Here is a 25,991-nt window from a genome sequence, read left to right as displayed (position 1 = left end):
GTATCGTTAGCAGACAGAAAAAAAGCCCTGACAGCATATCTCATTCTTCAGCCAAATACAGTTGAATTTTTCTCTTTTGTGCCATAATGAAAGTTTGACCAGATGGCAGACTCCACTTTACCACTCTACTCCTCCTCCTCACACATTTCTCTCTACATACCCCTAAATCCACTCTGCTCTTTTACACTCACATTTGCCACACAGTTTACATCCTGCCACCTCTCTAATCTGCAGCACTTACTTTATGACTCATTTTCGTGGCCGACCTTACTGTTCTCTCCAACCAGACTTACGTTTTGTGTGACAGAATTGAAATAATGACAGCAGCAAAACCTTAGGTAATGAAATCCTCTGCAAACCAGGTATGGAAAACAGTTGTGTGTGTGTGTGTGTGTGTGTGTGTGTGTGTGTGTGTGTGTGTGTGTGTGTGTGTGTGTGTGTGTGTGTGTGTGTGTGTGTGTGTGTGTGTGTGTGTGTGTATGCGTGTGTGAGTGTGTGTGTGTGTGTGTGTGTGTGTGTGTGTGTGTGTGTGTGTGTGTGTGTGTGTGTGTGTGTGTGTGTGTGTATGCGTGCGTGTTTGAGTGTGTGTGTGTGCGTGTGTGTGTCTGCATGTGTGTGTGCGTGCGTGTGTGTGTGTGTGTGTGTGTGTGTGTGTGTGTGTGCGTGTGTGTGTGTGGAATAGATCCCTGCACTAATCAGAGCAATACATACATAATAATAGATTATTTAGGATAAAACTAAAAGGGTTGCTGTCTGACTCCTGGTCTGTGCCTGCTGTTATCCAGGCTAAATGTTCAGCTCCTTCTTCTCTGATCCCTATATACACATCCTATCTGTCCTTTTCCTTGGTTTTATTTCTCTTGCGCTTATTTCCCTTGTTCTCAGTTGTGTTTTTACTCATTATTTCCCCTCCCTCCCATATCTATCCCACTTATTACCTCTGACAAACACTTTTCTCGCTCTCCCTCCCTCTCCCTATCCGCTGTTTGACTGTTCCACTTTAACATTTGCTTTATGAGTAATAAACTCTCACACTTATGTCAGCACACTTCAATGCTACGTGATTGGATTCATCTTGCTTGTATGATAGTATAGGGGTACCATTATACATGTCATATATACATTAATATTTGTAATAATTATGTATTTACAGTACATTCTAATATTATCTAAAATTTCACTCTGTTCATTTATTTGTGGAGCTTTCCCCCGGGCCTCTGCTGAAAACAGATAAAAGTCAAACTTTCCTGGAAAACAAATGTCAGTAAATAAAATGCTGTTATATGTGCAAAATTACTCTTCAAACTGAAGAGAAAGTTAATCTGACACTGATATTTTTTTTTTTAAACAGAACTTACGGTCGAATAGTTAGCAGTTCACGGAAACCGTGTGGTCCCTGTACTGTGCTCACTTTAGATGCAAGGTACTTTTCTCTAGTCCAGGTCATGTGGACTTTCTCTGGAGTGGCATCAGTTTCATCCTCCTCTTCTGAGCCGATGCTGGCAAGTCGTAACATAGAGTTCCGATCCTTCACTAACTGTGCCTGGGAAAGTCAACAGAAAGAAAAACAATCAATGTAAATGGAGTTCAGCAGGTGTACACTGTACAACTCAGCACTGAAGTAGTGTCGATCAGTCTGACCACTTCAAAAAAAAAGGGAAGAAATAGAATTACAGTCACTTTCCCTTCTTTCTGCTTTACTGTCATTTGTATGTATTTTCTGAAGAATATTAAGGATGAAACTCAAATGTCATTACTTAGTGACTTCAATCCTCAATGATTTGCCAGAAAACCACAATTTTTATGGGGAACAAACCAAAAATATGAGGCAAAAATCTGGACATTCTTTGAAAATCTGTACATTTGAGAGGTATGTCCCCAGCCAGTTACATGCTTTTGATTTTTATACTAAGCTGAACTTGTTTAAAGCTTTTCTCCTCTGTCTTGCCGGCCATAAAACTTCCACCTATCAGTCTCAAGTTCATTTTTTCTATAGAAGTGGGGGTTCCAACATATCACTTAGCAGACATGAGTCTGAACTCTCACTGGCAACCCAGCAATGACAGCACCTTGTATGTAGGTCCCTAATCCCACACCTGAGTGGGGGGAATGGGCTACCCACACCACCACATGGACTCACAGGACCCTTCCTCTGTAAATGCATGCTCCTGTGGACTTGTTAATGAAGGCTACCACTAAGTGGTGGCTTGCTGGGCTGTAAGCCCACCCCAAGGCACTTAATGGGCTGTGCACTGTCCCTCTCACCTGAGGGACTGTGGCAACTGCTTCTTTATATTACATTTTCCAAGTAACCGAAATTCATTGGGCCCAGAGACTTTCTCTTGTGCATTAATAAAATGGAAAGTAGCGCAGTGATAGCAAAATGAAACCAAACAGAACACAAAAACTGAATAATGTTTTAATGGTCTGCAGTGCATTAATAGGTTCATAGGTTAAGTACTAGGCTAGTTGTCCATGTGGGTCATTTTAAGCCTAGGCAATTTCCATTTTTGTGCTCAAAATAACCTATTCCATTAAGTTATAGATTGGCTTTACCCATCCCATGGTTGATAATTATATATCACCCCTCATGATAATAACTGGAATCGTACCACAAATAAACTGAGGGGACTCGTGCATGGGAAGAAGCATTTAGGAGCTGCATATGTCCAGTAGTACAGGAGGCAACCCTGAGGTGAAGCTTCTGTTTCCTATACACAGATCCAAGTTGCACTTGAATATGGACAGGGATGAACGTTGGTGGATGGGGAGTCTGTTCCACAGCAGGAGTATCCTCTATGAGATACCTGTCCTTCCAAACCTTTCCATTCACATTACAGAAGACGTTTGCATCCTTAGACTGTGTATTTCTGATGCCACTTGACTTGTTGATGTGTAGTAAATCCGTCAGTAATGGGTCAGAGGATGCCTTGCATGCCAGATACAGGTTATCTCTTAGCAGTCTGTAGGATACCTAGTACAGTGACAGGACTTCGACTCAGTCCCTGTACGACATGCTACTCAGGTCTTGTATCTTTTTAGTAAGGTATCTCTGTGGGCATTCCAGTTGTTGCATGTGTCTCAACAGATACATGTGCAAGGGGGCATTATATAAAATGATATCAGGAGCAGATATAAATTATTCTCTCAACCTTCATTTGCCCACTGTATAATTCTAAGCAAATCACTTAACCAGGCAGTGATTCCAGGTTGCCCTTAAAAACAGTTGTGTGTAGTAGTAAATATATGACTTAAAAAAAAAAAACTACACACCTTGGTGAAATGACACTGCCAACACATGAGTCTTCAAGTCCAACCACAGCCATCAATGTGAACTTTATTATAAAATAGCTTTTAAAACTAAATAGTGCCTTCAATTACTACCCAACTCAAACTCTCTCTCTTTTAGATTCACACTTCTTAAAAGAGTGCATCAAGGAAATGGAGAAATCCAACAACAGTAATGAGGAGTGAATGAGAATGCCCCTACAAAAAGTCAAGTAATAGAACATTCCAAGAGGCTTTCACAAGTGCAGGCACTCTTACTTCCTCTAGCCAATGACAAAAGAGGGAGGGAGGGAGTGCAGGCTACTGGTATACATGGCACACAAAGTACAGCATGTTTAAGTAAGCACACGAGTCAAATATGGGACTATCGTAAATATTAGCTGAAAAAATGGGGCACCCAAAAAAAACCAGAACAGCTGAGAGCTCAGAGAAGGGCGAGGGGGTTCAAATGCATCAGTTGGGTACTGGCTGGGGCTACACAGTCAAAGCTGGACAGGGCAATAAATCTGATGGGTGTTACAGGTCAGGGCACAAAATACGGACACCAAATAGAATCTGCTGAGTACTGCTATTTTTAAGGTGAGGGAAAGCTAGTAGAGGCAGTAGAACCTGAAAACAAGAGAACTACCAGCAGCACTCAGATTACAAGGACATCAGATGGGCGCATCAAACAGATCTGAAATGAATTTTAAAAATGTGGACACTCAAAGCACCAAGTTTACATGACTGATCATGTACTGCTTAAGAAGATCAAACCTTCAATGCTGCTGAGAAATGTGCACCATATGGTAGTAATGAAGACTGACTCTTTTAAATGTCACAATACTATCCTTTTGGTAGTGAGAGTAATAAAGTCAAGCTTTAAGGGGTCACGGCCTTTGTCAGGTAAAGAAGAAGTACTTCACAGTGGACAACACAGATGCTGCAGTTATTATACCAGCTTATAAAACAAAAACTGCAACAATGAGCCCACAAAAATTATTTTATATAATATAAATCTGTATACAATGTGTAGGCTTTCAGGTGCACAAGCCCTTTATCAGACATAAAAAAGTTTAAACTAATTTATAGAACCCACCAAATAGTTTATATACAACTATCATTAATCAATGTGTAAGAATAAAATCAAATGATTTCTAAAAGCAAAAGTAACTTATTAAAAAATAAAGGAAAGAAACTTCTGTCTTATTGTACTATATTTTCTTAAATTGAGATATCCAGAAAGAATATCAGCATGCAAAAGAAATAACTTTGCAAGACTACGCCTTCCTTACCTCTCGCTGACGTTCTGTCTTTGAGAGCCTCATCTGCCTCAGCATCTGACATCGCTGTTCCATCATCAGGGTCCGCTCATAGGTGTAAGCTGAAATGTCACTGTCATGCTGGAAAACAGAAACAAAAACAAATAAATAAATACAAAAAATAAGACGTTAAAGCAGGCTGCATCTTTGGAAACACCAAAATACACTTTTACAAAACTGCTTGGCTGTGGCATCCCTTCAAACCTACAGCATCAAGACAGGACGTTGCTCTACATAAGCCAACAGCACATTTAGCAATTAATGAAAATATAGAGCGAAGTGGGAGGAGCCGTTACAGGAAAGCACAAGTACCCTCCCCCATAAAAAACACACCAGTCAGATTTACAGAGTACTTTCATATATAAAGATGGCAAGCAGCATGCTGGGAACCCTGATGTCACACGCATGCAAGTAATTCGGTTTAACTAAAGCTGGCCTTACTCTCACAAATGTGGCTTCCAGACAGCAGCATTCTGAAGTGATAACCTCACGTTTGGATTTTTAAACTTTCATAGTCAAGAAAACACAGAATACTGTGATCTTTAGGGAGCAAAGCACCCCCCCCCCCTTACACAAACACACACATACCAATTAAACAAGATGGCAACATAGCTACAGTATGACCCTTCTTCTTTCGGCTGTTCCCATTAGGGGTCACCACAGCGGATCATCTGTTTCCATTTCTTCCTGTCCTCTGCATCTTACTCTGTCACACCAACCACCTGCATGTCCTCTCTCACCGCATCCAAAATAAACCTTATCTTAGGCCTTCCTCTTTTTCTCTTACCTGTCAGCTCCATCCTTGGCATCCTTCTCCCAATATACCCAGCATCTCTCCTCATCACATGTCCAAACCAACGCAATCTCACCTATCTGCCTTTGTCTCCAAACCGTCCAACCTGAGCTGACCCTCTAATATACTGATTCCTAATCCTGTCCATCCTCGTTACACCCAGTGCAAATCTTAACATCTTTAACTCTGCCACCTCCATTTCTGACTCCTGCCTTTTTGTCAATGCCGCCGTCTGCAATCAATATAACATAGCTGCTCTCACTACCCTCTTGTAGGCCTTCCCTTTCACTCTTACTGGTACCAGTCTGTCACAAATCACTCCTGACACTCTTCTCCACCCACTACACCCTGCTTGTACTCTCTTCTTCACCTGTCTTCTACACTCACCATTACTCTGAACTGTTGATCCCAAGTATTTAACCTCATTCACCTTCGCCACCTCTACTCCTTGCATCTTCACCATTCCTTCTATCCTCCCTCTGATTCACACACATATATTCTGTCTTACTCCTGCTGACCTTCATTCCTCTTCTCTCTAGAGCATATCTTCACTTCTCCAAGGTCTCCTCAACCTGTTCCCTAATCTCACTTCAGATCACAATGTCATCAGCAAACATCATAGTCCACGTCGACTCCTGTCTGATCTCATTTGTCAACCTGTCCATCACCATTGCTAATAAGAAAGGGTTCAGAGCTGATCCTTGATGTAATCCCACCTCCACCTTAAATGCATCCATCACGCCCACCGCAGACCTCACCACTGTCACACTACCCTCATACATAGCCTGTACCACTCTTACATACTTCTCTGCCACTCACGACTTCCTCATATAATACCACAACTCCTCTCTATGCACCCTGTCATATGATTTTTCTAAGTCCACAAAGACACAATGCAACTCCTTCGGACCTTTTCTGTACTTCTAATGAAAATGAAGAACAAACACAAACCAAACCAGGAATCAAGAAACCAAGTGAAGTAGATTAACTGGGTTATCTGTTAGGCCTTCTAGGCGAAAGCGATTATCCTTGGTGAACAATGCATGTGTTTTTGTGGAGAGAATAAAGTGGATTTCATTTTACTACAGCAGAGTCTTCCATCTCTTTTTTACTTGTGAGGGCCCAGTCCAGCTGCTTCACTGGGTTCTTGATTCTTTCTCTGTACTTCTCCATCGACACCCTCAGAACAAACATCGCATCTGTAGTGCTTTCCCAACATGAAACCATACTGCTGATCACTAATCATCACCCCCCCTTCTTAACCTAGCCTCCACTACTCTTTCCCATAATGTCATGCTGTGACTGATCAATGTTATCCCTCTGTAGTTACTACAGCTCTGCACACCATCTTTATTCTTAAAAATCGGTACCAAAACACTTCTCCTCTCCTCAGGCATCCTCTCACTTTTCAAGATTTCGTTAGACAATCTAGTTAAAAACTCCACTGCCATTTGTCCTAAACACCTCCATGAATCCACAGGTATGTCATCTGGACCAACAGCCTTTCCATTCTTCATCCTCTTCATAGCTGTCCTTACTTCCTCCTTGCTAATCCATTGCACTTCATGATTCACTATCCCCACATCATCCAACCTTCTCTCCCTCTCATTCTCTTCATTCATCAACCCCTCAAAGTACTCTTTCCATCTGCTCAACACGCTCTCCTTGCTTGTGAGTACGTTTCCCTCATTATCCTTTATCACCCTTACCTGCTGCACATCTTTCCTAGCTCGGTCCCTCTGTCTAGATAATCGGTACAGGTCCTTTTCTCCGTCCTTAGTGTCCAACCTTTCACACAACTCAGCATATGCCTTATCCTTAGCCTTCGCCACCTCTCTCGTCGTCATATGCCTCATCTCCTTATACTCCTGTCTACTACAGTATGACCCTAACATTACAAATAGTCTGTTAAATTAGGCTGGGGCAGGGACCTGCAAAGGACTTTGATTTAAAAACTCTGAAACACTGACTAGTTGAACTTTTTCACACCTCACAAATCAGTGTAGAGGCACTCAGCCAACCTGCTTGCAAAGCTTTTTTTTATTTTTGATTTATTTTTAGTTGTATTTGTTTTCTGGGGTACAGTACTGATTTCCATGGACCTTTTTCAGACTCAGCACAGATGTGGTGTTTCGTTAAGTAAATTTCTGAGAATCGCACATTTAGGCAATGTAGGCTGAGATCAAACCTTGCACCAATGGACCACAAGAAGCAGCTCCTTAATCGTCTAAGCCACCTGCCAGACTGCAGTGGCATCTAACAAACCGACATGACAGCTAGGTGAAAAACAAAAGCCTGAGAGATTTGTTGCTGTCCACTCCAACAACATACTAAAAGTACGGTTGTGTACCTACCATAAATGTAGATGTTCGAGTGTACTCACTGTTGCAGTCATTACACTTGGGTTATCCTGCTGGCAGGCTACCCGCAGTCGGCCTGAATTCCAAAGTCTAGGTCCGGCGTCAGTTGCTGTTGCCTCTTCCCTGATGATACTGCGCCAGGGGTATAAAAGATGCAGGCGACGCCATTTTCTTCAGTTTTTCTTGCCCCAGATGTCAGGTGCCCTCAAAATGGTAGGCTAAAAAATTATGCCAATAATTATGCATGCAGTAAAATAAACATTTCCTTCATCTACAAGCAAATACACCACATAGGTTGTATAAGATAGAGAAGTATAGGTAAGTCCCAGCAAAGAAAAGGGGGATGGTGGGTGGGTAACCTGGACTGCAACAGTGAATACACTCGAACATCTACATTTATGGTAGGTACACAACTGCACTATGTTCATCGTGTTTCAATGTTGCAGTCATTACTCTTGGGTTGAATCCCAAAGCTGAGGTTGGGTGGCTGGGCCTAAATAGGATTAGGAGAGGCTATAAGGCCCTGCAGAACTGCAGTGGCAAAGCCTGCTCTGGATTTAGAGTAGAGAGGTAAATGGTAGTGCTTTGTAAAAGTGTGCACTGAATTCCCAAGTTGCAGCCTCTAAAATGTCTTTGGTTGGTACTCCTCTGAGAAAGGCTGCTGAAGTGGCTGCTGCCCTGGTTGAATGAGGCCTAATGTCCTTGGGCACTGATTTGCCATGTGGTGAGTAGCAGAAACGAATGCAGTGGCCTATCCATTTTGAAATAGTCTGTTTTGAGATAGGCTTTCCTTGGGATCCTGCAGCATATGCCACTAAAAGTTGCTCAGTATTTCTGAAAGCTTTAGTTCTGTCCAAGTAGAAGTGTAGTTGTCTGTGTATGTCCAAAGAATGCAGAAGTCTCTCACCCTTATTCTGTGGGTTTGGATAAAAGGTAGGCAAATTAATGGTTTGGTTAAGGGCCACAATGGACACTACCTTAGGCATAAATGTTGGGTTCGTCCTTAGAGAAACCCTGTCTGGATGGAAAATGATGAAAGGTTCCACAGCCATGAGTGCCTGCAACTCTGAAACTCGTCTTGCAGAGGTTATTGCTAGGAGCAGAGCTGTTTTCCAAGATAAAAACTTTATATCAGCTGTATTGACTGGCTCAAAAGGCGGCAGTGTGAGTTTTTCCAAGACATAATTGAGGTCCCATGCAGGTATTGGGGCTCTCCTTGGAGGTCTTATGTTTTTGGCCCCTTTGAGGTACTGCCTTAGCAATGGATGGGAAAAAATAGGAGGTTCCGTATTGTAATGAGCTGAAATGGCAGAGGCATGAATTTTAATTGATGAAAAGGATAGGCCTTTGTCCAGCATCTCAGTTAGGTATTGTAAAATCTGAGGAATATTTGGTACATATGTGTCAATTCCTTGTGCCTGGTTCCAAGCACAGAATCTTTTCCATTTTTCTGCATAAGATTTTCTAGTACTGGGCCTCCTGGCCTCCAAAATAACATCCATCACTGCTTTAGAGAGAGGTGTGTTTTGAACTGTTACATTATCCGCCATGCTGCCAGACTTAGGGTCCTGCGTTGGCTGTGCAGAATCTGATTGTTTCGCTGGGTCAGTAAGTGTGGAATTAGAGCCAATTTCCAGGCTGGGCCTTGAGACAAGGTTTTTAGGACTGGGTACCAGTGCTGGCGTGGCCAGTCTGGGGCAATCAGAATCATTCTTGGCTTCTCTTGTCTGACCTTTAGGAGTACCTTGGGGAAGAGAGGCAGAAGAGGAAAGGCATATACTGTTAGACTTTTCCAGCTGAATGACAGAGCATCCACTTTCCATGCTTGCTTGTGATAAGTCCTTGTGCAGAATCTCTGTAGTTGGCAGTTGTGAAGGGAGGCAAATAGATCTATGTTTGGGCATCCCCATTCCTTTGTTATCATGCTGAAGACTTGTGGATCCAGTTTCCACTCGTGGGGATCCGTGAGGATTCTGCTTAGTTCGTCTGCCAGAGTATTGTTCTTTCCTGGCAGGAATTGTGCTTGCAGGTGTACTTGATAAGTCAATGCTGTGTCCCACAAAGTCATGGCTTGTCTGCAGATGCGGTAGGAATGTGTGCCTCCCTGCTTGTTTATGTTTATTGTCCGTCTGTTTATTGTCCGTCCTTATCATTAGTTGTCCTGGATGGAGTAGATCCTTGAAAGCTGTCAGGGCATTCTGAACAGCTAGCATCTCTTTTTGATTGATATGTAGATGCATTTGACTTGTGGGCCATGTGCCCTGAATACATTTTCCTGCCATGTGTGCTCCCCAGGCATAATCTGATGCATCTGTTGTTATTGACTACCTGGCTGTGGGTAGAGTGAATGGCTTTCCCTTGTTGAGGTGACAGGCCTGTGCCCACCATTGAAACTCCTGTTGCAGGCAAGGAATGAGGGTAATTAATGCTTCCAGGCTTTGACAATGTTGAGTCCAAACACTTTTTAGGTACCACTGAAGTTTCTTCATATGCAGTCAGGCATATGGAATTGGCAGAATGCAGGATGCCATGAAGCAGCAGAATGCAGGATGCCATGAAGCCCAAAGCCTGCAGAATTTTTCTTGCAAATAACTGCGTCTTTGTTTCCAACATTTTGAAGTAAGAAGTCAGTTGCCTTTGTTTGTCTGGCGTGAGATAAGCCATCTGGGCAGTTGTATTTAAGCTTGCACCCAGGAATATTATCTCTTGAGAGGGTACTAGTTTTGATTTATTTTCGTTTACTGTGTACCCTAGGCAAATTAATAATCTTTTTATGAACGCCAGATGCTTTAGTAGAATGTCCTTGTTCTCTGCTTGTATAAGGCAGTCGTCCAAGTAAGGATATATTTGAATTCCTCTTTGTCTGCAAAATGCAATTACTGGTGCCAGGCATTTTGTGAAGACCCTGGGCACAGTAGATAAGCCAAAGGGCAGTGCAGAGAATTGGTAGTGCATTGAGCCAGCTATGAATCTGAGGTATCTTCTGCAAGATTGTCTGACTGGGATATGCAGGTATGCCTCTTTTAGGTCCAAAGTTACAAGCCAAGCCTTCTTGCCCAGCATGGGCAGAAGCTGCTGCAGAGTTAACATTTTGAATTTTGGAATGTCCAGAAATGTGTTTAGAATAGACAGGTCCAGTATTGTTATCCAGGATTTGTCCTTTCTGGGTACCAAGAAAAGTCTTGAGTGAAATCCTTGTCCCTGCTCTTGCTGTGGTACTTGCTGAATGGCCCTCATGTTCATAAGGGACGAAACTTGTTTTTGTGCCTCTGCCCATTGATTGTGTGGCAGGTTTGGCATACCTTTTGCCTTTGGCAGGGTGTGAAAGTGGAACCTGTAGCCCTGGGACACTATATTCAATACCCATTTGTCCTGGGTGATCATGTGCCAATTTTGAGAGAAAAGTGCTAGCTTTCCCCCTAAGGGGGCTGCAAGAAGATAAGTGCTTGGTGCTGGCAGAGGCACGTCATTGGGACTGTTTCCTGTATGGCTGTGCTTTGTCTTCTCCACTTTTGGAGGTAGAAGCGCCTTACTGTTTAGGCCTGTATGAGCCCTGGGACTGGGATCTGCTTCTGGGGCATCTGTATCTGCCTCTTTGTGGCCTGTCCGACACTGGAAAGGACCAATTCTTTGTAGGCCAGTTCCTGCTAAATCTTGGTGGCTGAACCTCTAAGAAATCCTTTACTGTTTCCATAGATTTCGCTTTGTCCTCCATTTTCTTCATAACCTCCTCTGCTTTAACACCAAATAAGGTATCATGCTGTAATGGAGCATCTAATAATTTTGCTTTAACATGATCAGGCAGATTTTGTTCCTTTAACCAAGCATGCCTCCTAATGACAGAACCCGTGACTGCGGCCCTGTAGGAGGCCTCCAGAGAATCAAAACTACATTGCAATGTATGCTTTCCCACTTATTCAGTTGCATGCAATAAATCCTGCATTTCCTTATTTTCTGCACAATCAGAATTGGCCAACATTTTCTGTTTTAACAGTGACGTTAGGTATTGCTGATATTTAATCATATGAAATTGACAATTTAAAGCCCTCACAGCTAAAGTAGCAGAAGTGTAAACCTTTTTCTCCCATCTGTCTAGTGCCCTTGAATCCCTGTCAGAAGAGATAGGGTTTTTTGCAGTAGCGGCCTTAACCCCTTTGGGACCCTGAGAAATAGTTTCTGGGTCAGCAGCAGGGTTTTTATAAAGAAATTTATGTGAATCTGGAACCCTGTAGTACCTGTCTGGTTTAACAGGAGTTGGAGGTAAGGAGTCAGGAGAAAGGCCGGACATTGAAAATACATCATCTACAATATCTAGCACAGGGGGAATAGCAAGAGGCCTGTGCTGAGGTAGTAAAAGAAAATCTCTAAGCCTTTTCTTTGATTATGAGTAATCTTGGCTCTCCCACTGGAAGTGCTCCCTCATGGTATGCAGGGTTTCCACAAAAGAATAATCCTCAGGAGGAGAGGCTGAAGGGATATATTCTTCAGCATCAGAATCCTCATAGGGAGGAAGAGACTATTCCTGTACAGAAGAGGAGTCAGAGGAAATGGAAACCTGATCTGAAGAGTCATAGTCTGTCTCTTGCCTAGGCCTCTTGTCAGGAGGGGGATGGGAACCCCTGATCAAGGTAATAAGATCTTCGGCCATTTTGAGCATCTGTTTTTTAGGCATGGAAGTTTGTCCTGGAGAATGCTGTACTTGTTTCTTTGTCGTTAGAGCTGCTTTAGTCTTTGCTTTGGAAGCAGAAGTAGGCTTTACATATAGCTGTGTAGGTCTGAAAACACCCTCAGAAGCCAATGCCTGCTCAGCAGCTCCGCACCCATCTGAGGGAATGATTTCCGAGTGTCCAATACCTTGAGTATCCAGAGGTCTAGTTGGCTCCACGTGGGAGTCGTCAGCGGCCTGTGGCTCTGAGTTAGTGGGCTTCAGGGGCTGTGAAAGCACCTAACTGAGAACCGGTGAACTGACGACTGGCTTAGCGGAAGCCTCGTTGTTGGTTTTGGATCTTGGATTCCTGTCCTTCTCTTTTTCCTTGCGTTTTTTAGAAACTCCGGTCGTCGGCTGTTCCGACGGCATTATATAATTGAATTTTCTGCCAAAGTAATGAAAAGCAAAATCATACCGACGCTTAATAGTGCGTTGGTTGAATCTAGCACAAAACCGACAGCTAGCAATGTTATGATCAGGGCCTAGGCAAGGAATACAGTAAGAATGAAAATCCTTATGGGATATTTGCTTCCCACAAGAAATACAATTGTTAACTTTTTCTGACATCGGTCTGGAGCAAGAAAAACATTTCCCCAACGGGGTACTTAGCTTTAATGAAGACTTCGGATCTGAAATTCGTCTGTGAAAATCTCAGGAGTTGGCCGACCAGCACTTGCGAACTGCTTTTACTTCGAGCACCGCGCGGCAATAAAGACTGAAGAAAATGGCGTCGGCTGCATCTTTTATACCCCTGGCACACTGACGTCAGGGAAGAGATGACAGCAACCGACGCCGGACCTAGACTTTGGAATTCAGGCCGACTGCGGGTAGCCAGACAGCAGGATAACCCAAGAGTAATGACTGCAACAGTGAAACACTATGAACATCAGTAATTTCTTTCTTAGCTCACACTACCATCACATCTCGCCAGAGTGTATCAGTGGCAGCTATTGTTCATTGGTTGATTATAGTGTCAATCAGTTACACGCCATGCTAACAAAAATGTAATACTTTATACACTACATGGAAATATAAATGTGAAGTAAGCAACCCATCGGATTAGCGCACTTGTACCACAGTAAATGCAGTAAATCAGAAGAAAACAAGCAGGTACTTGTGTGCGAAGTGGGTAATAAATCCGTCACAAAACTGTCACAACCTTCTTATGGTATAAGTCCAAGTAGAAACTATGCAATTTCAATAAGAATTCAAGTCATTTATTAAAATTCAGTAAACAGAACACAAATGAAGGTGAGCGCTTTCACTAAAATTTAGCTTCTTCAGACCTTTACGCAACAAGGTATGGTTCCACCCTTTATATAGTGCTACCATTATTTTTCAATTAAAATAATTGCAAACAATTAAGCAATTATTTAAAGAAGTCAGAATATTCTAAAAAATCATTATAAAAACAAATATATTACAAAAGAAATTATTGCAAAAAATCATCATCATCAACCCTTGAGTATAAGTCAAACTTTTTCATGCAGCACGTGCTTATAATGGAGTTATTTACACATTTCATTATGCTTCAAGAATAAAATCGTCATCATCAACCCCTGAGTATGAATCATACTTTTTCATACTGCACGTACTCATAATGTAGTTGTTTATATGTTTCATTATGTTTCAAGAATAAATGGTCAACATCAACTATTTAATGTGTTGTTTATATATGTATATACAGTTACTGCAACCGGGACATATAAATATAAATATATATTCGAACATTTAAATATTTAAATAGCATATTATCAGGGTGCCTTGCTAGACTTCTAGTGTGAGGGTTATATTATAAAATGTATATACAAGAAGCAAATGTGTGTGTATAAAGCATATTTGTACTACAGTGGAGTGAATCAGATTCTAACAAAATATATGTGTGTATATAACCAATACATTTGTAATAGATACGGTGTACATATGCATGTATAGTGTGTCAATGTATATGATCTATATGTATGAATTTAATTAAACAAATGTGTATATATGTAGTACAGTGAATATTCTGACATTCTTATTGATCTTATAACACACTTCCTTGAATTGATTTTAGAAAACAATGCTTTCATGTTTGATGGCAATATTTACAGACAATGTGAAGGCGTAGCTATGGACACACCATGTGCCAATAGCTACGCCAATATGTTTTTAGCATACTGGGAGGAAGTGATGCTTTTTCAGAATCCTCTGTTTAAATCCAATGTGATATTTTATAGACGCTTTGTGGATGATTTATTTATTTTATGGAATGGAAATGTCAATGATCTACAAAATTTTACCTTGGTCATTAATCATCTAACAGAGTGTCTTAAGTTTACGATACAATACAGTATGACTAGAATTGAATTTTTAGATCTGTATATTGAAAAACTGCCATGTGGGTTGATTAATACAGGTATTTATAGAAAGAACTGTCATCGAAATATGTTACTGTTTAGAACTAGAATGCACCCAACATATGTTTTTAAAAACATCATGAAAGGACAGGCACTAAGGATGTCCAGAATGAATTCCAATGAAATAGGCCTTGAAAGGGATTTGAACGATTTGAAAAATCAGTTATTAGCAAGGGGCTACAAATTAAATGAAATTGAAGAACATCTACAAATAACACCTATTAATCCAACTAAGGTTATGTTTTCCACTTGCTTTACCAGAGACAATGATGAGATTAGGTCCATTGTTGGTAAATATTGGGATGTTTTAACAATTGATGATGATATTAAGAAAATAGTGGGTGATAAACCAATGTTTCTGTATAGGAATAAGATGAATCTCAAGAGGATTCTATGTTATAATACATACAGAAAAGACATGAACACTGTTAATTCCACTAAGCCTTGTGGCCATTGTAACTTCTGTTCACTAATTAACACCAACCCCACTTTCTTACATCCAGACTCTAACAAAGAAATTGTTATGAATGCCAATGCTAACTGCATGACATGCCATGTTGTATATCTAGCAGTTTGCTCGACTTGTTCATCGTTTTACGTAGGCAAAACTAATCGATGCCTACGGGATAGGATAAGGGAACACTGCTATAACATCAGAAAGAAAAATATTAACAATGCTTCAGCTAAACACATTCTTGAAACAGGGGCTCAACATACATTTACATTTAGGGTTTTGGAGGTTATAACACCAAATCCAAGGGGAGGAAATATAAGATGTTACACAGAAGATAAAGAGAGTGGCTGGATAATTTTATTAAGGGCAGACAGGGGGCATATGGTTTAAATGAAAGAGCTTCGATTAAACCATACCTTAGACAACGGAGACATATTAAATGATTGAAGTCATATGTAGACCAACCCATAATTATACAGTGTCTCCAATTTCATACTCATACATACATATATATTCTATCATCAGTATAACATATTAACATTCATCTATCAACCCAGTTTTTATATATCCATACTAGTCCCAATATTTATCCTTACTTGCATTTAACATACTTCATACATACACATATACATACCTATATATTAATATAGATATACATTTCATGACTTTACATACATTTTATTAATCTAACTCATCCTTCACATATTTTTATACGTTATCTATATGAAACCCTGTATATATCTGTATATATCTTTTTATACATATTTATTTAATTTATACATACATATATATTTATAATGTTTTTTATATTTAATCTATATTTAATGCATATACATATACTACTTACTATTTGATGTACTTTTTATACATATATTTATATATATATATATTTATACATTATATATATTTTTCATATATATTTTTTAACACTTACATATTGTCACATGATTTGCTTATCAGTTTGTTTATTTATTTATTTACCCATTTATTCATTTACTCACCATTTACATGTGAATATGACATATTGGTTTTATTTCATCTACCATATTTACTTATATATACACATTTGTTTAATTAAATTCATACATATAGATCATATACATTGACACACTATACATGCATATGTACACCGTATCTATTACAAATGTATTGGTTATATACACACATATATTTTGTTAGAATCTGATTCACTCCACTGTAGTACAAATATGCTTTATACACACACATTTGCTTCTTGTATATACATTTTATAATATAACCCTCACACTAGAAGTCTAGCAAGGCACCCTGATAATATACTATTTAAATATTTAAATGTTCGAATATATATTTATATTTATATGTCCCGGTTGCAGTAACTGTATATACATATATAAACAACACATTAAATAGTTGATGTTGACCACTTATTCTTGAAACATAATGAAACATATAAACAACTACATTATGAGTACGTGCAGTATGAAAAAGTATGATTCATACTCAGGGGTTGATGATGACGACTTTATTCTTGAAGCATAATGAAATGTGTAAATAACTCCATTATAAGCACGTGCTGCATGAAAAAGTTTGACTTATACTCAAGGGTTGATGATGATGATTTTTTGCAATAATTTCTTTTGTAATATATTTGTTTTTATAATGATTTTTTAGAATATTCTGACTTCTTTAAATAATTGCTTAATTGTTTGCAATTATTTTAATTGAAAAATAATGGTAGCACTATATAAAGGGTGGAACCATACCTTGTTGCGTAAAGGTCTGAAGAAACTAAATTTTAGTGAAAGCGCTCACCTTCATTTGTGTTCTGTTTACTGAATTTTAATAAATGACTTGAATTCTTATTGAAATTGCATCGTTTCTACTTGGACTTATACCATAAGAAGGTTGTGACAGTTTTGTGATGGATTTATTACCCACTTCGCGCACAAGTACCTGCTTGTTTTCTTCTGATTTACTACATGGAAATATTTGAGTCAACATCACCTGTATATTTTTGACAGAACTGAACAGCAGCACCAAAAACTACTGCCCAATTTACTCCTTACTATTTCATACCACCCTAATGCTACTATATGGGCCTAAACGTCACTCTATTTTAAAATACAAGCCTTTAACTCAATCAGTTTTCAGTGTTGAAAGTTTATCAAAGTACTAATCAACTGCTATACCGCTCTCTCCTTTAACCATATCTATCTGCTGTACTTTCTTTTTTTGTTTTTTTTTTAACCTCAACTTGATCTTTGCTATTTGACTGACCAAGTCAGTGAACCCTATCAAAATTATCGTCACAACCTGTCAAAATGACCGGGTCACTGCCAAAGAACAGGCACTTATGCTTATTCGGACTTATTTGTTTGAAAAAAATGAAAACCAAATAAAAAACATGCAGCTGCCATAAGAGATTTGTTTTGCAGTGTCTTACCATTTCCACTACCTCCACATCTGCTTCGATCCTTAGGTGGTACAGGAATGTTGCCAAGTCCTTCTTCATTTGAATGCTGTTGTCTTCCATCTGTGCCACAGTGAAAATTCGCATCTTACACTTCTTCCAAACCTGCCCCAAAACAAGAAGATATTGGTTATTACTAACATTGTTTGGCTGATGTTTTTTACACATGTGCAGTCAGTATTATTTTATGCCTTTCGTACATACGTTATCAGGAGTATGTAAAGTAGTTGAAGACATGACTATCATCTCTGCTAAAAGCAATGTTTTAACAGCAAATGTTTCCATATACAAAAGGCACTATTATTACACATGGTTTACTAAAGCTGAAAGTACAGTTCTGTTCCACTTACCACAATTGTAGCTGTTCGAGAAAATCAGTGCTGCAGTACTAAACATTGGGACTTCCTGACGTACAGAAACCCACAGCCAGCCCAATTTCCAGAGTCTTAACATCATATCCGATATCCAGACATCAGGGTATAAGAAGGGCATCTGTTGGCACCACCTTCAGGTCTTTCTAAGCCAACAACAGCAGTTTGATGCCTGAGGACAACACGACCTTCCAAGCTGTCTAGTGTTGGTGTGTAAAAGAGAAGGAAACAAAAGTATTGTTGGGATCAGCCAAAGGGATTATAAGTAGAGGCAGAAGACAGAGGTGACCCCTACATAGTTAAGGGGTAGAAGGGTGGGATTATGTACTGCAGCACTGATCTACTTGGACATCTACAGTTAAGGTAAGTGGGACACGATTTTACTGTGTTCTTTGTAGTTAATGTTGCAGTATTAATTCTTGGGAAGCTTCCCAAAGAGGGTGGAGGAGATGACTGTAGTATTAGGAAATAATTTTTATAGGATGGCAGAGATAAACCCGACCCTGGAGACGTGTTTTCCATTATAATGTTTACTGAAGGTGTGAACTGAATTCCAAGTGGCTGCCTCTAGGATGATTTGAGTGGGAACTCCTTTGAGGAAAGCAGTGGTAGTTGCCCCATGCTTGGTAAAATGCACTCTAATGTGGCCAGGTAGAGGCTTTCCATGGTGTGTGCAACAAAAACTGATGCAGTTTGCAATCCATTTAGACATGGTTTGCTTTGAGACAGACTTACCACTTTTCTCCCTCTGCAAAGGATACCAACAACTGGTATGCCCTGTCCATAATCTTTGTTCTGTCTAGGTAATACCTGATCTGTCTTTAGATATAAAGTGAGTGGAGAAATCTTTCCACTTTGTTCTGTGGGTTTTGGATGAAAACTGACAGATGGATAGCCTGGCTAAGGCTGAGTTCTGAAATCACCTTGGGCATGCATGATGGGTATGTTCTGAGGGTTACCCTGTCCCTGTGGAAAACAGTAAAGGGCTCTATACACATGAGGGCTTGCAGTTCAGACACTCGTCCAGCTGATGTGATGGCCATAATGAGGATGACCTTCCAGGTAAACATTCTGACAGGCACAGTAATAGCTGGCTCAGAGGATGGCAAAACACAGTCTTAGTCTCATGCTGGAATGGGGTCCCTTCTGTGGGGAGGGTCTCAACTGAATCACCCCTTTTAGAAACAGTTTTGTGTGAGGGTGAGAGAACAGCGGTGTAATAATCTGCAAGCTGAGATTGCAGAATCCATGAAACTTTATGTTGGAATAAGAAAGGCCCTGGTCAAACAGGTATGATAGATAAAGCAGCACTGAACTAATGTCCACTTAAGCTGGGATACTATATTGGCCATTACACCAGTAGAAAATCTCTGTCATTTGGTTAGGTATGATTTTCTCGTCTTAGATTTTCTTGCCTCTTTTAAAATAGATAGCAACTCTTTTGGGGAAGACATCAAAGAGGGTGTCACAACCCAATCCACCAGGCAGCTAGACTGAGATATGTCAATTTGGAGTGGATGACCAATCTCTTGATTTGGCTGAGAAGATCTATGCCCTTTGGGAGAATGTGAAACCTCCCCACACTGAGGGTGGAGCAGAGAGAAAACTAATGTTGTCTGGGCTAGAAGAGGGCTACCACTATCATGTTGGCCCTGTCAGTCCTGATCTTTGTAAGTGCCCTCGTAATCAAGGGTAATGGGGGAAGGTGTAAAGGAAAGTACAGCTGTGTACACTTACCATAAATGTAGATGTTCGAGTGTATTCACTGTCGCAGTATACATAAAGTACAGTTGTGTACACTTACCATAAATGTAGATGTTCGAGTGTATTCACTGTCACAGTATACATAAAGTACAGTTGTGTACACTTACCATCAATGTAGATGTTCGAGTGTATTCACTGTCGCAGTATACATAAAGTACAGTTGTGTACACTTACCATAAATGTAGATGTTCGAGTGTATTCACTGTCGCAGTATACATAAAGTACAGTTGTGTACACTTACAATCAATGTAGATGTTTGAGTGTATTCGCTGTCGCAGTATACATAAAGTACAGCTGTGTACCCTTACCATCAATGTAAATGTTCGAGTGTATTCACTGTCGCAGTATAAATAAATGTAGATGTTTGAGTGTATTCACTGTCACAGTATACATAAAGTACAGTTGTGTACACTTACCATAAATGTAGATGTTCGAGTGTATTCACTGTCACAGTATATATAAAGTACAGTTGTGTGCACTTACCATAAATGTAGATGTTCGAGTGTATTCACTGTCACAGTATACATAAAGTACAGTTGTGTACACTTACCATCAATGTAGATGTTCGAGTGTATTCACTGTCGCAGTATACATAAAGTACAGTTGTGTACACTTACCATAAATGTAGATTTTCGAGTGTATTCACTGTCGCAGTATACATAAAGTACAGTTGTGTACACTTACAATCAATGTAGATGTTTGAGTGTATTCGCTGTTGCAGTATACATAAAGTACAGCTGTGTACCCTTATCAATGTAAATGTTCGAGTGTATTCACTGTCGCAGTATAAATAAATGTAGATGTTTGAGTGTATTCACTGTTGCAGTATACATAAAGTACAGTTGTGTACACTTACCATAAATGTAGATGTTCGAGTGTATTCACTGTCACAGTATACATAAAGTACAGTTGTGTACACTTACCATCAACGTAGATGTTCGAGTGTATTCACTGTCGCAGTATACATAAAGTACAGCTGTGTACACTTACCATCAATGTAAATGTTCGAGTGTATTCACTGTCGCAGTATACGTAAAGTACAGTTGTGTACACTTACCATCAACGTAGATGTTCGAGTGTATTCACTGTCGCAGTATACATAAAGTACAGCTGTGTACACTTACCATCAATGTAAATGTTCGAGTGTATTCACTGTTGCAGTATACATAAAGTACAGTTGTGTACGCTTACCATAAATGTAGATGTTCGAGTGTATTCACTGTCGCAGTATAGATAAAGTACAGCTGTGCACACTTACCATCAATGTAAATGTTCGAGTGTATTCACTGTTGCAATCATTAAATTTGGGTTATCTGCTTGCAGGTAGCCCTCAGTCGGCCTGATTATCAAAGCCTTGGGTCCTGCGTCAGTTGCTGTCTCATCGTCCATGACATCAGGTAGTCGGGGGTATAAAACATGCAGCCGACGCCATTACATCAATTTTTCTTGCCTCAGATGTCAGGTGCCCTCATAATGGGAAGCAATTAAATATATAGTTACAACTCCAACAAAAAGCACATACACCAGAAAGCTTAAGTAAAGTAAACAAGAATAGAGGTATAGCCAATAGAAGTCAGGGGGCTGGAGGGAGGGTAACCAGGACTGCAACAATGAATACACTCGAACATCTACATTTATGGTAGGTGTACACAACAGTACTATATTCTTCATGTTTCACTGTTGCAGTCATCACATTTGGGTAGATTCCCAAAGGTAAGGAAGGGAGGAGGCAGTTACTGAGCATTAGGAGTAGCTATTAGGCCCTGCAAGACTGCAATGGCAAAACCAGCTCTGGATTTAGAGAAAATTGGCAAGTGGTAATGCTTGGTGAAGGTATGTACAGAACTCCAGGTAGCAGCTTCTAGGATGTCCCTGGTAGGAACACTTCTGAAAAAGGCTGTAGAAGTAGATGCAATCCTGGTGGAATGGGGTCTTACCCCCTGTGGGGTAGGTTTTCCATGGTGCTTATAGCAGAAAAGAATGCAATGGCCTATCCACTTAGAAATTAGTTGCTTTGAAATGGCCTTTCCCTCTGCCCCTGCAGCAAAGGCAACTAGCAGCTGTTCAGATTTCCTGAGAGGTTTATTCCTGTCCAAGTAAAATCTAAGTTGTCTGTGCACGTCCAAGGAGTGCAGTATTCGTTCCTCTTTGTTCTGTGGATTAGAAAAGAAGGTCGGCAAATGAATGGACTCAATAAGGGCTACACTGGATACTACCTTGGGCATGAAGGAGGGATTGGTCCTGAGGGATACCCTGTCAGCATGAAAGATGATGAAAGGCTCCACTGCCATGAGGGCCTATAATTCAGACACTCTTCTTGCTGAAGTGATGGCTAGAAGGAAGGCTGTTTTCCAAGAAAGGAATTTCAACTCTGCATTTGCAGCTGGCTCAAAAGGAGGTAGAGTGAGCTTTTCCAATACAAAGTTAAGGTCCCAGGCAGGAGTAGGAGCTCTCCTATGTAGTCAAATTGTTTGGCCCCTCTGAGGAATTGTTTCAGTAGGGGGTGAGAGAAGAGGGTTGGCTCAGTATTATAATCTGCTGAAATGGCTGAGGCATGAATTTTAATGGAAGAGAAGGAAAGGCCCTTGTGAAGCATCTCTGTTAAGTATTGAAGAATATGGGGTAAATTGGGCACTGTAGTGCCCACCCTCTGAGGCTGGCTCCAGGAACAAAATCTTTTCCACTTTCCAGCATAGGATTTTCTAGTACTAGGCCTTCTTGCCTCCAGGATGACATCCAGCACTTGTTTGCTGAGGGATGGTATAGGAGAACTCAGGTAATTAGCCAGGCTGCCAGGTTCAGGGCTTGAAGCTGGGGGTACAGAATCTGCCCTTCCTGCTGGGACAGTAGGGTAGGAGTCTGAGGCAGGTGCCATGGTTCCAGTAGTGACATACTGCACAAAAGGGGGTACCAGTGTTGGTGTGGCCAGTCTGGTGCAATGAGTATTTTCTTTGGTTTGTCCTGTTTGATCTTTAGTAAAACTTTCGAGATGAGAGGCAGAGGTGGAAAGGCATAAACTGAGAGGCATAAACTGAGAGGCTTTCCCAGGTAAAGGACAGGGCATCCACTTTCCAAGCTTGTTTGTAGGGAGTCCTTGTGCAGAATTTGTCCAACTGATAGTTCTGAGGGGAGGCAAATAGGTCTATCTCTGGGCTTCCCCATTTGTTTCTCAGAATGTTGAATATCTTTGGCTCCAGTTTCCACTCGTGTGGGTCCATGAAATTTCTGCTTAGGTCGTCTGCCAGTGTATTTAGCTTGCCTGGCAGGAATTCAGCTTGTAGGTGTACTTGGTAGCTCAAGGCTGTGTTCCACAGAGCCATGACTAGTCTGCAGAGGGGGTATGAGTGAGTTCTTCCCTGCTTGTTTATGTACCACATAACAGTGATGTTGTCTGTCTTTACCAATAATTGTCCTGGAAGAATGTGGTCCTTGAAGGCTGTCAGGGCATTCTATACAGCTAACATTTCTTTTTGATTAATATGCAGGTGTATTTGACTCGGGTTCCATTTTCCCTGAATGCACTGCCCTGCCAAGTGACCCCCCCATGCATAGTCTGATGCGTCTGTTGTTAAGGGTTGGGCGGCACGGAGTAGAGTGAATGGCAGTCCCTTGTTGTGGTGGCAGGCCTCTGCCCACCAAAGGAACTCTAACTGTAGGCAAGGTATGATAGGAATCATTGATTCTAGGTCCTAAGAATGTTGACACCATAGGCTTTTTAGATACCATTGTAGTTTCCTCATATGCAGTCTTGCATATGGAATTAGGAGAATGCAGGAGGCCATGAACCCCAAGGCTTGCAGTATTTGTCTTGCAGATAGCTGGGTCTTTGTGGCCATTAGTTTGAAGTAAGCAGTCAAATGAACTTGTTTCTCTGGCGTGAGGTAGGCCATCTGGGAAGTTGTATTCAAGCCTGTTCCCAGGAATACAATTTGTTGGCAGGGTACTACGTAATATTTCTTTTTGTTTATGGTGTACCCCAGTGAGGTTAGCAGTTTCTTTACAAATGCCAGATGATTTATTAGTATGTCCTGGCTTTCTGCCTGAATTAGACAATCGTCCAGGTATGGGTATATTTGAATATTTCTTTGCCTGCAGAATGCAATGACTGGAGCTAGGCACTTTGTGAAGACCATGGATGCAGTAGATAAGCCAAAGGGCAGTGCAGAGAACTGATAGTACATGTAGCTTGCTGTGAAGGCAGGTATTTTCTGCAAGATTCCCTTATTGGGATGTTCAGGTAAGCTTCCTTTAAATCCAATGTTGCCAACCAGGCATTTTTGCCTAGCATGGGAAGCAGCAGATGAAGAGTTAGCATTTTGAATTCTGGGATTACCAAAAGGGTGTTTACGATAGACAAGTCCAGGATAAGATGCCAGGTATTGTCTTTTCTGGGTACCAGGAAAAATCTTGAGTAAAAACCTTATCCCCTTTCTTCTGCTGGGACAGGCTGAATAGCCCTGATACTTAAAAGATTGAGAACCTGCTGTTGAGCCTCTGCCCACTGATTTGGGGGTAGGTCTGGCCAATCGTTTGGGCTTGGTAAGGAGTGGAAATGGAATCTGTATCCTTGGGAAACTATATTTAGAACCCATTTGTCTTGGGTAATGAGTTCCCAGTTTTTTGCATGCAGGGTGATCTTTCCCCCTAAAGGAACAGTCAGTTGAGCAGGGCTTGGATGGTTTAAGGTTAAGTCATTGTGACAGTTTACCATAGGGGGGTGCCTTACCACTCCCAGCTTTGGAAGAGGGAGCCCTTCATTGCTTAGGCCTGTGAGTACATTGAGACTGAAGCCTGGGAGGTCTGCTGGTCCTGGGTTTGGACTGAGAATGCCTGAAAGAGGCAGGAAAGGACCAGTTCTTAGAAGGCTGGTATCTACTAAATCTGGGAGGCTGTACTTGCAGGAAATCTTTAACAGTTTCCATAGATTTAGCTTTTTCCTCCATCTTTTTAAGTACTTCTTCTGCTTTGTTACCAAACAGGGAGTCTTGGTTTAAGGGAGCATCCAGTAATTTAGCTTTAACATAATCTGGTAAAGTTTGCTCCTTAACCCAAGCATGCCTTCTAAGTACAGACCCAGTGACAGAAGCCCTGCAAGATGCCTCTAAGGAATCAAAACCACATTGCAAAGTATGTTACCAACTTGTTCAGCAGAATGCATTAACTCCTCTAATTATTTATTTTCAGCACAGTCAGGAATCAGCATCATTTTCTGTTTAAGTAATCCAATAATATGCTGCTGATACTTTAACATCTGAAACTGGCAGTTTAAGGCCCTAATGGCCAAAGTAGCAGAAGTGTATACCTTCTTACCCCATCTATCCAGGGCCCTGGAATCTCTATCAGAGGGGGTAGGGTTTTTGGCAGTAGTAGCCTTAATGCCTTTGTGTCCCTGTGAAATGATCTCTGGATCCGCAGTAGGATTCCTAAAGAGGAACTTATGAGAGTCAGGTACTCTGTAATACCTGTCAGGTTTCCTGGGAGCTGGAGGTAAAGTGTCTGGGGCCAGGCTAGATTCCATGAAGGCATCATCTACAATGTCCAGTACAGGAGGGACAGCTAAAGGCCTGTGTTGAGGTAGGAGTCAGAATTCCCTAAGCCTCTTTTTGGAGTCAGAGTAATCCTGGCTTTCCCAGCAAAAATGCTCCCTAAGAGTATGCAAAGTTTCACCAAAAGAGAAATCTTCTGGAGGGAAAGCGGAGGGAATGGAGTCCTCTGCAACAGAATCCTCATAGGTAGATAAGGGCAAATCCTGGTCATCAGAAGAAACAGAAATATCAGAATCCTGCTCCGAAGAATCAGAAGGAAAATCAGTTCTAGGTCTCTTAGAGGGAGAAGGGTGGCTTCCCCTGATTAGAGTAATAAGGTCTTCAGCCATTCTTATCATTTGTTTTTTAGGCATGGGACCTGACCATGTGGTCTGGGCATCGGTTTTCTAGGAGTGGATCAAGTTTTAGGCCTTGAAGAAGAAGATGGCGTCGGTTTGATATGCAAGTCAGTAGGCCTGAATACACCCTCAGAAGCCGGTGCCTGCACAGCGGCTCCGGGCCCATCCAAGGTAGAGACATCCACAGGTTCCCTAGTCGAAGAAGCATCTCACGTCA

General features: G+C 41.0%; 1 protein-coding gene across 1 annotated transcript in view; it reads right to left on the bottom strand.

The window, feature by feature from the left end:
• LOC122790513 (solute carrier family 12 member 6-like) overlaps positions 1–25,991 on the bottom strand; it is a 1,559,275-nt gene that overhangs the window by 49,882 nt on the left and 1,483,402 nt on the right. Inside the window, exons 21-23 of the mRNA XM_044058063.1 lie at positions 17,729–17,860; positions 4,563–4,670; positions 1,359–1,543 (exon numbers count right to left, since the gene is read on the bottom strand). Of these exons, the coding sequence (XP_043913998.1) occupies positions 1,359–1,543; positions 4,563–4,670; positions 17,729–17,860 (425 nt within the window). The remainder of the gene's footprint in view (positions 1–1,358; positions 1,544–4,562; positions 4,671–17,728; positions 17,861–25,991) is intronic.

The sequence above is a fragment of the Protopterus annectens genome, chromosome 16.part0 (genome assembly GCF_019279795.1).
Source record: "Protopterus annectens isolate FY-2018-M chromosome 16.part0, PAN1.0, whole genome shotgun sequence".
Lineage (NCBI taxonomy): Eukaryota > Metazoa > Chordata > Ceratodontiformes > Protopteridae > Protopterus > Protopterus annectens.
Note: the sequence above shows the minus strand (reverse complement) of the source record. Positions and strands in the feature narration are given on the sequence as shown.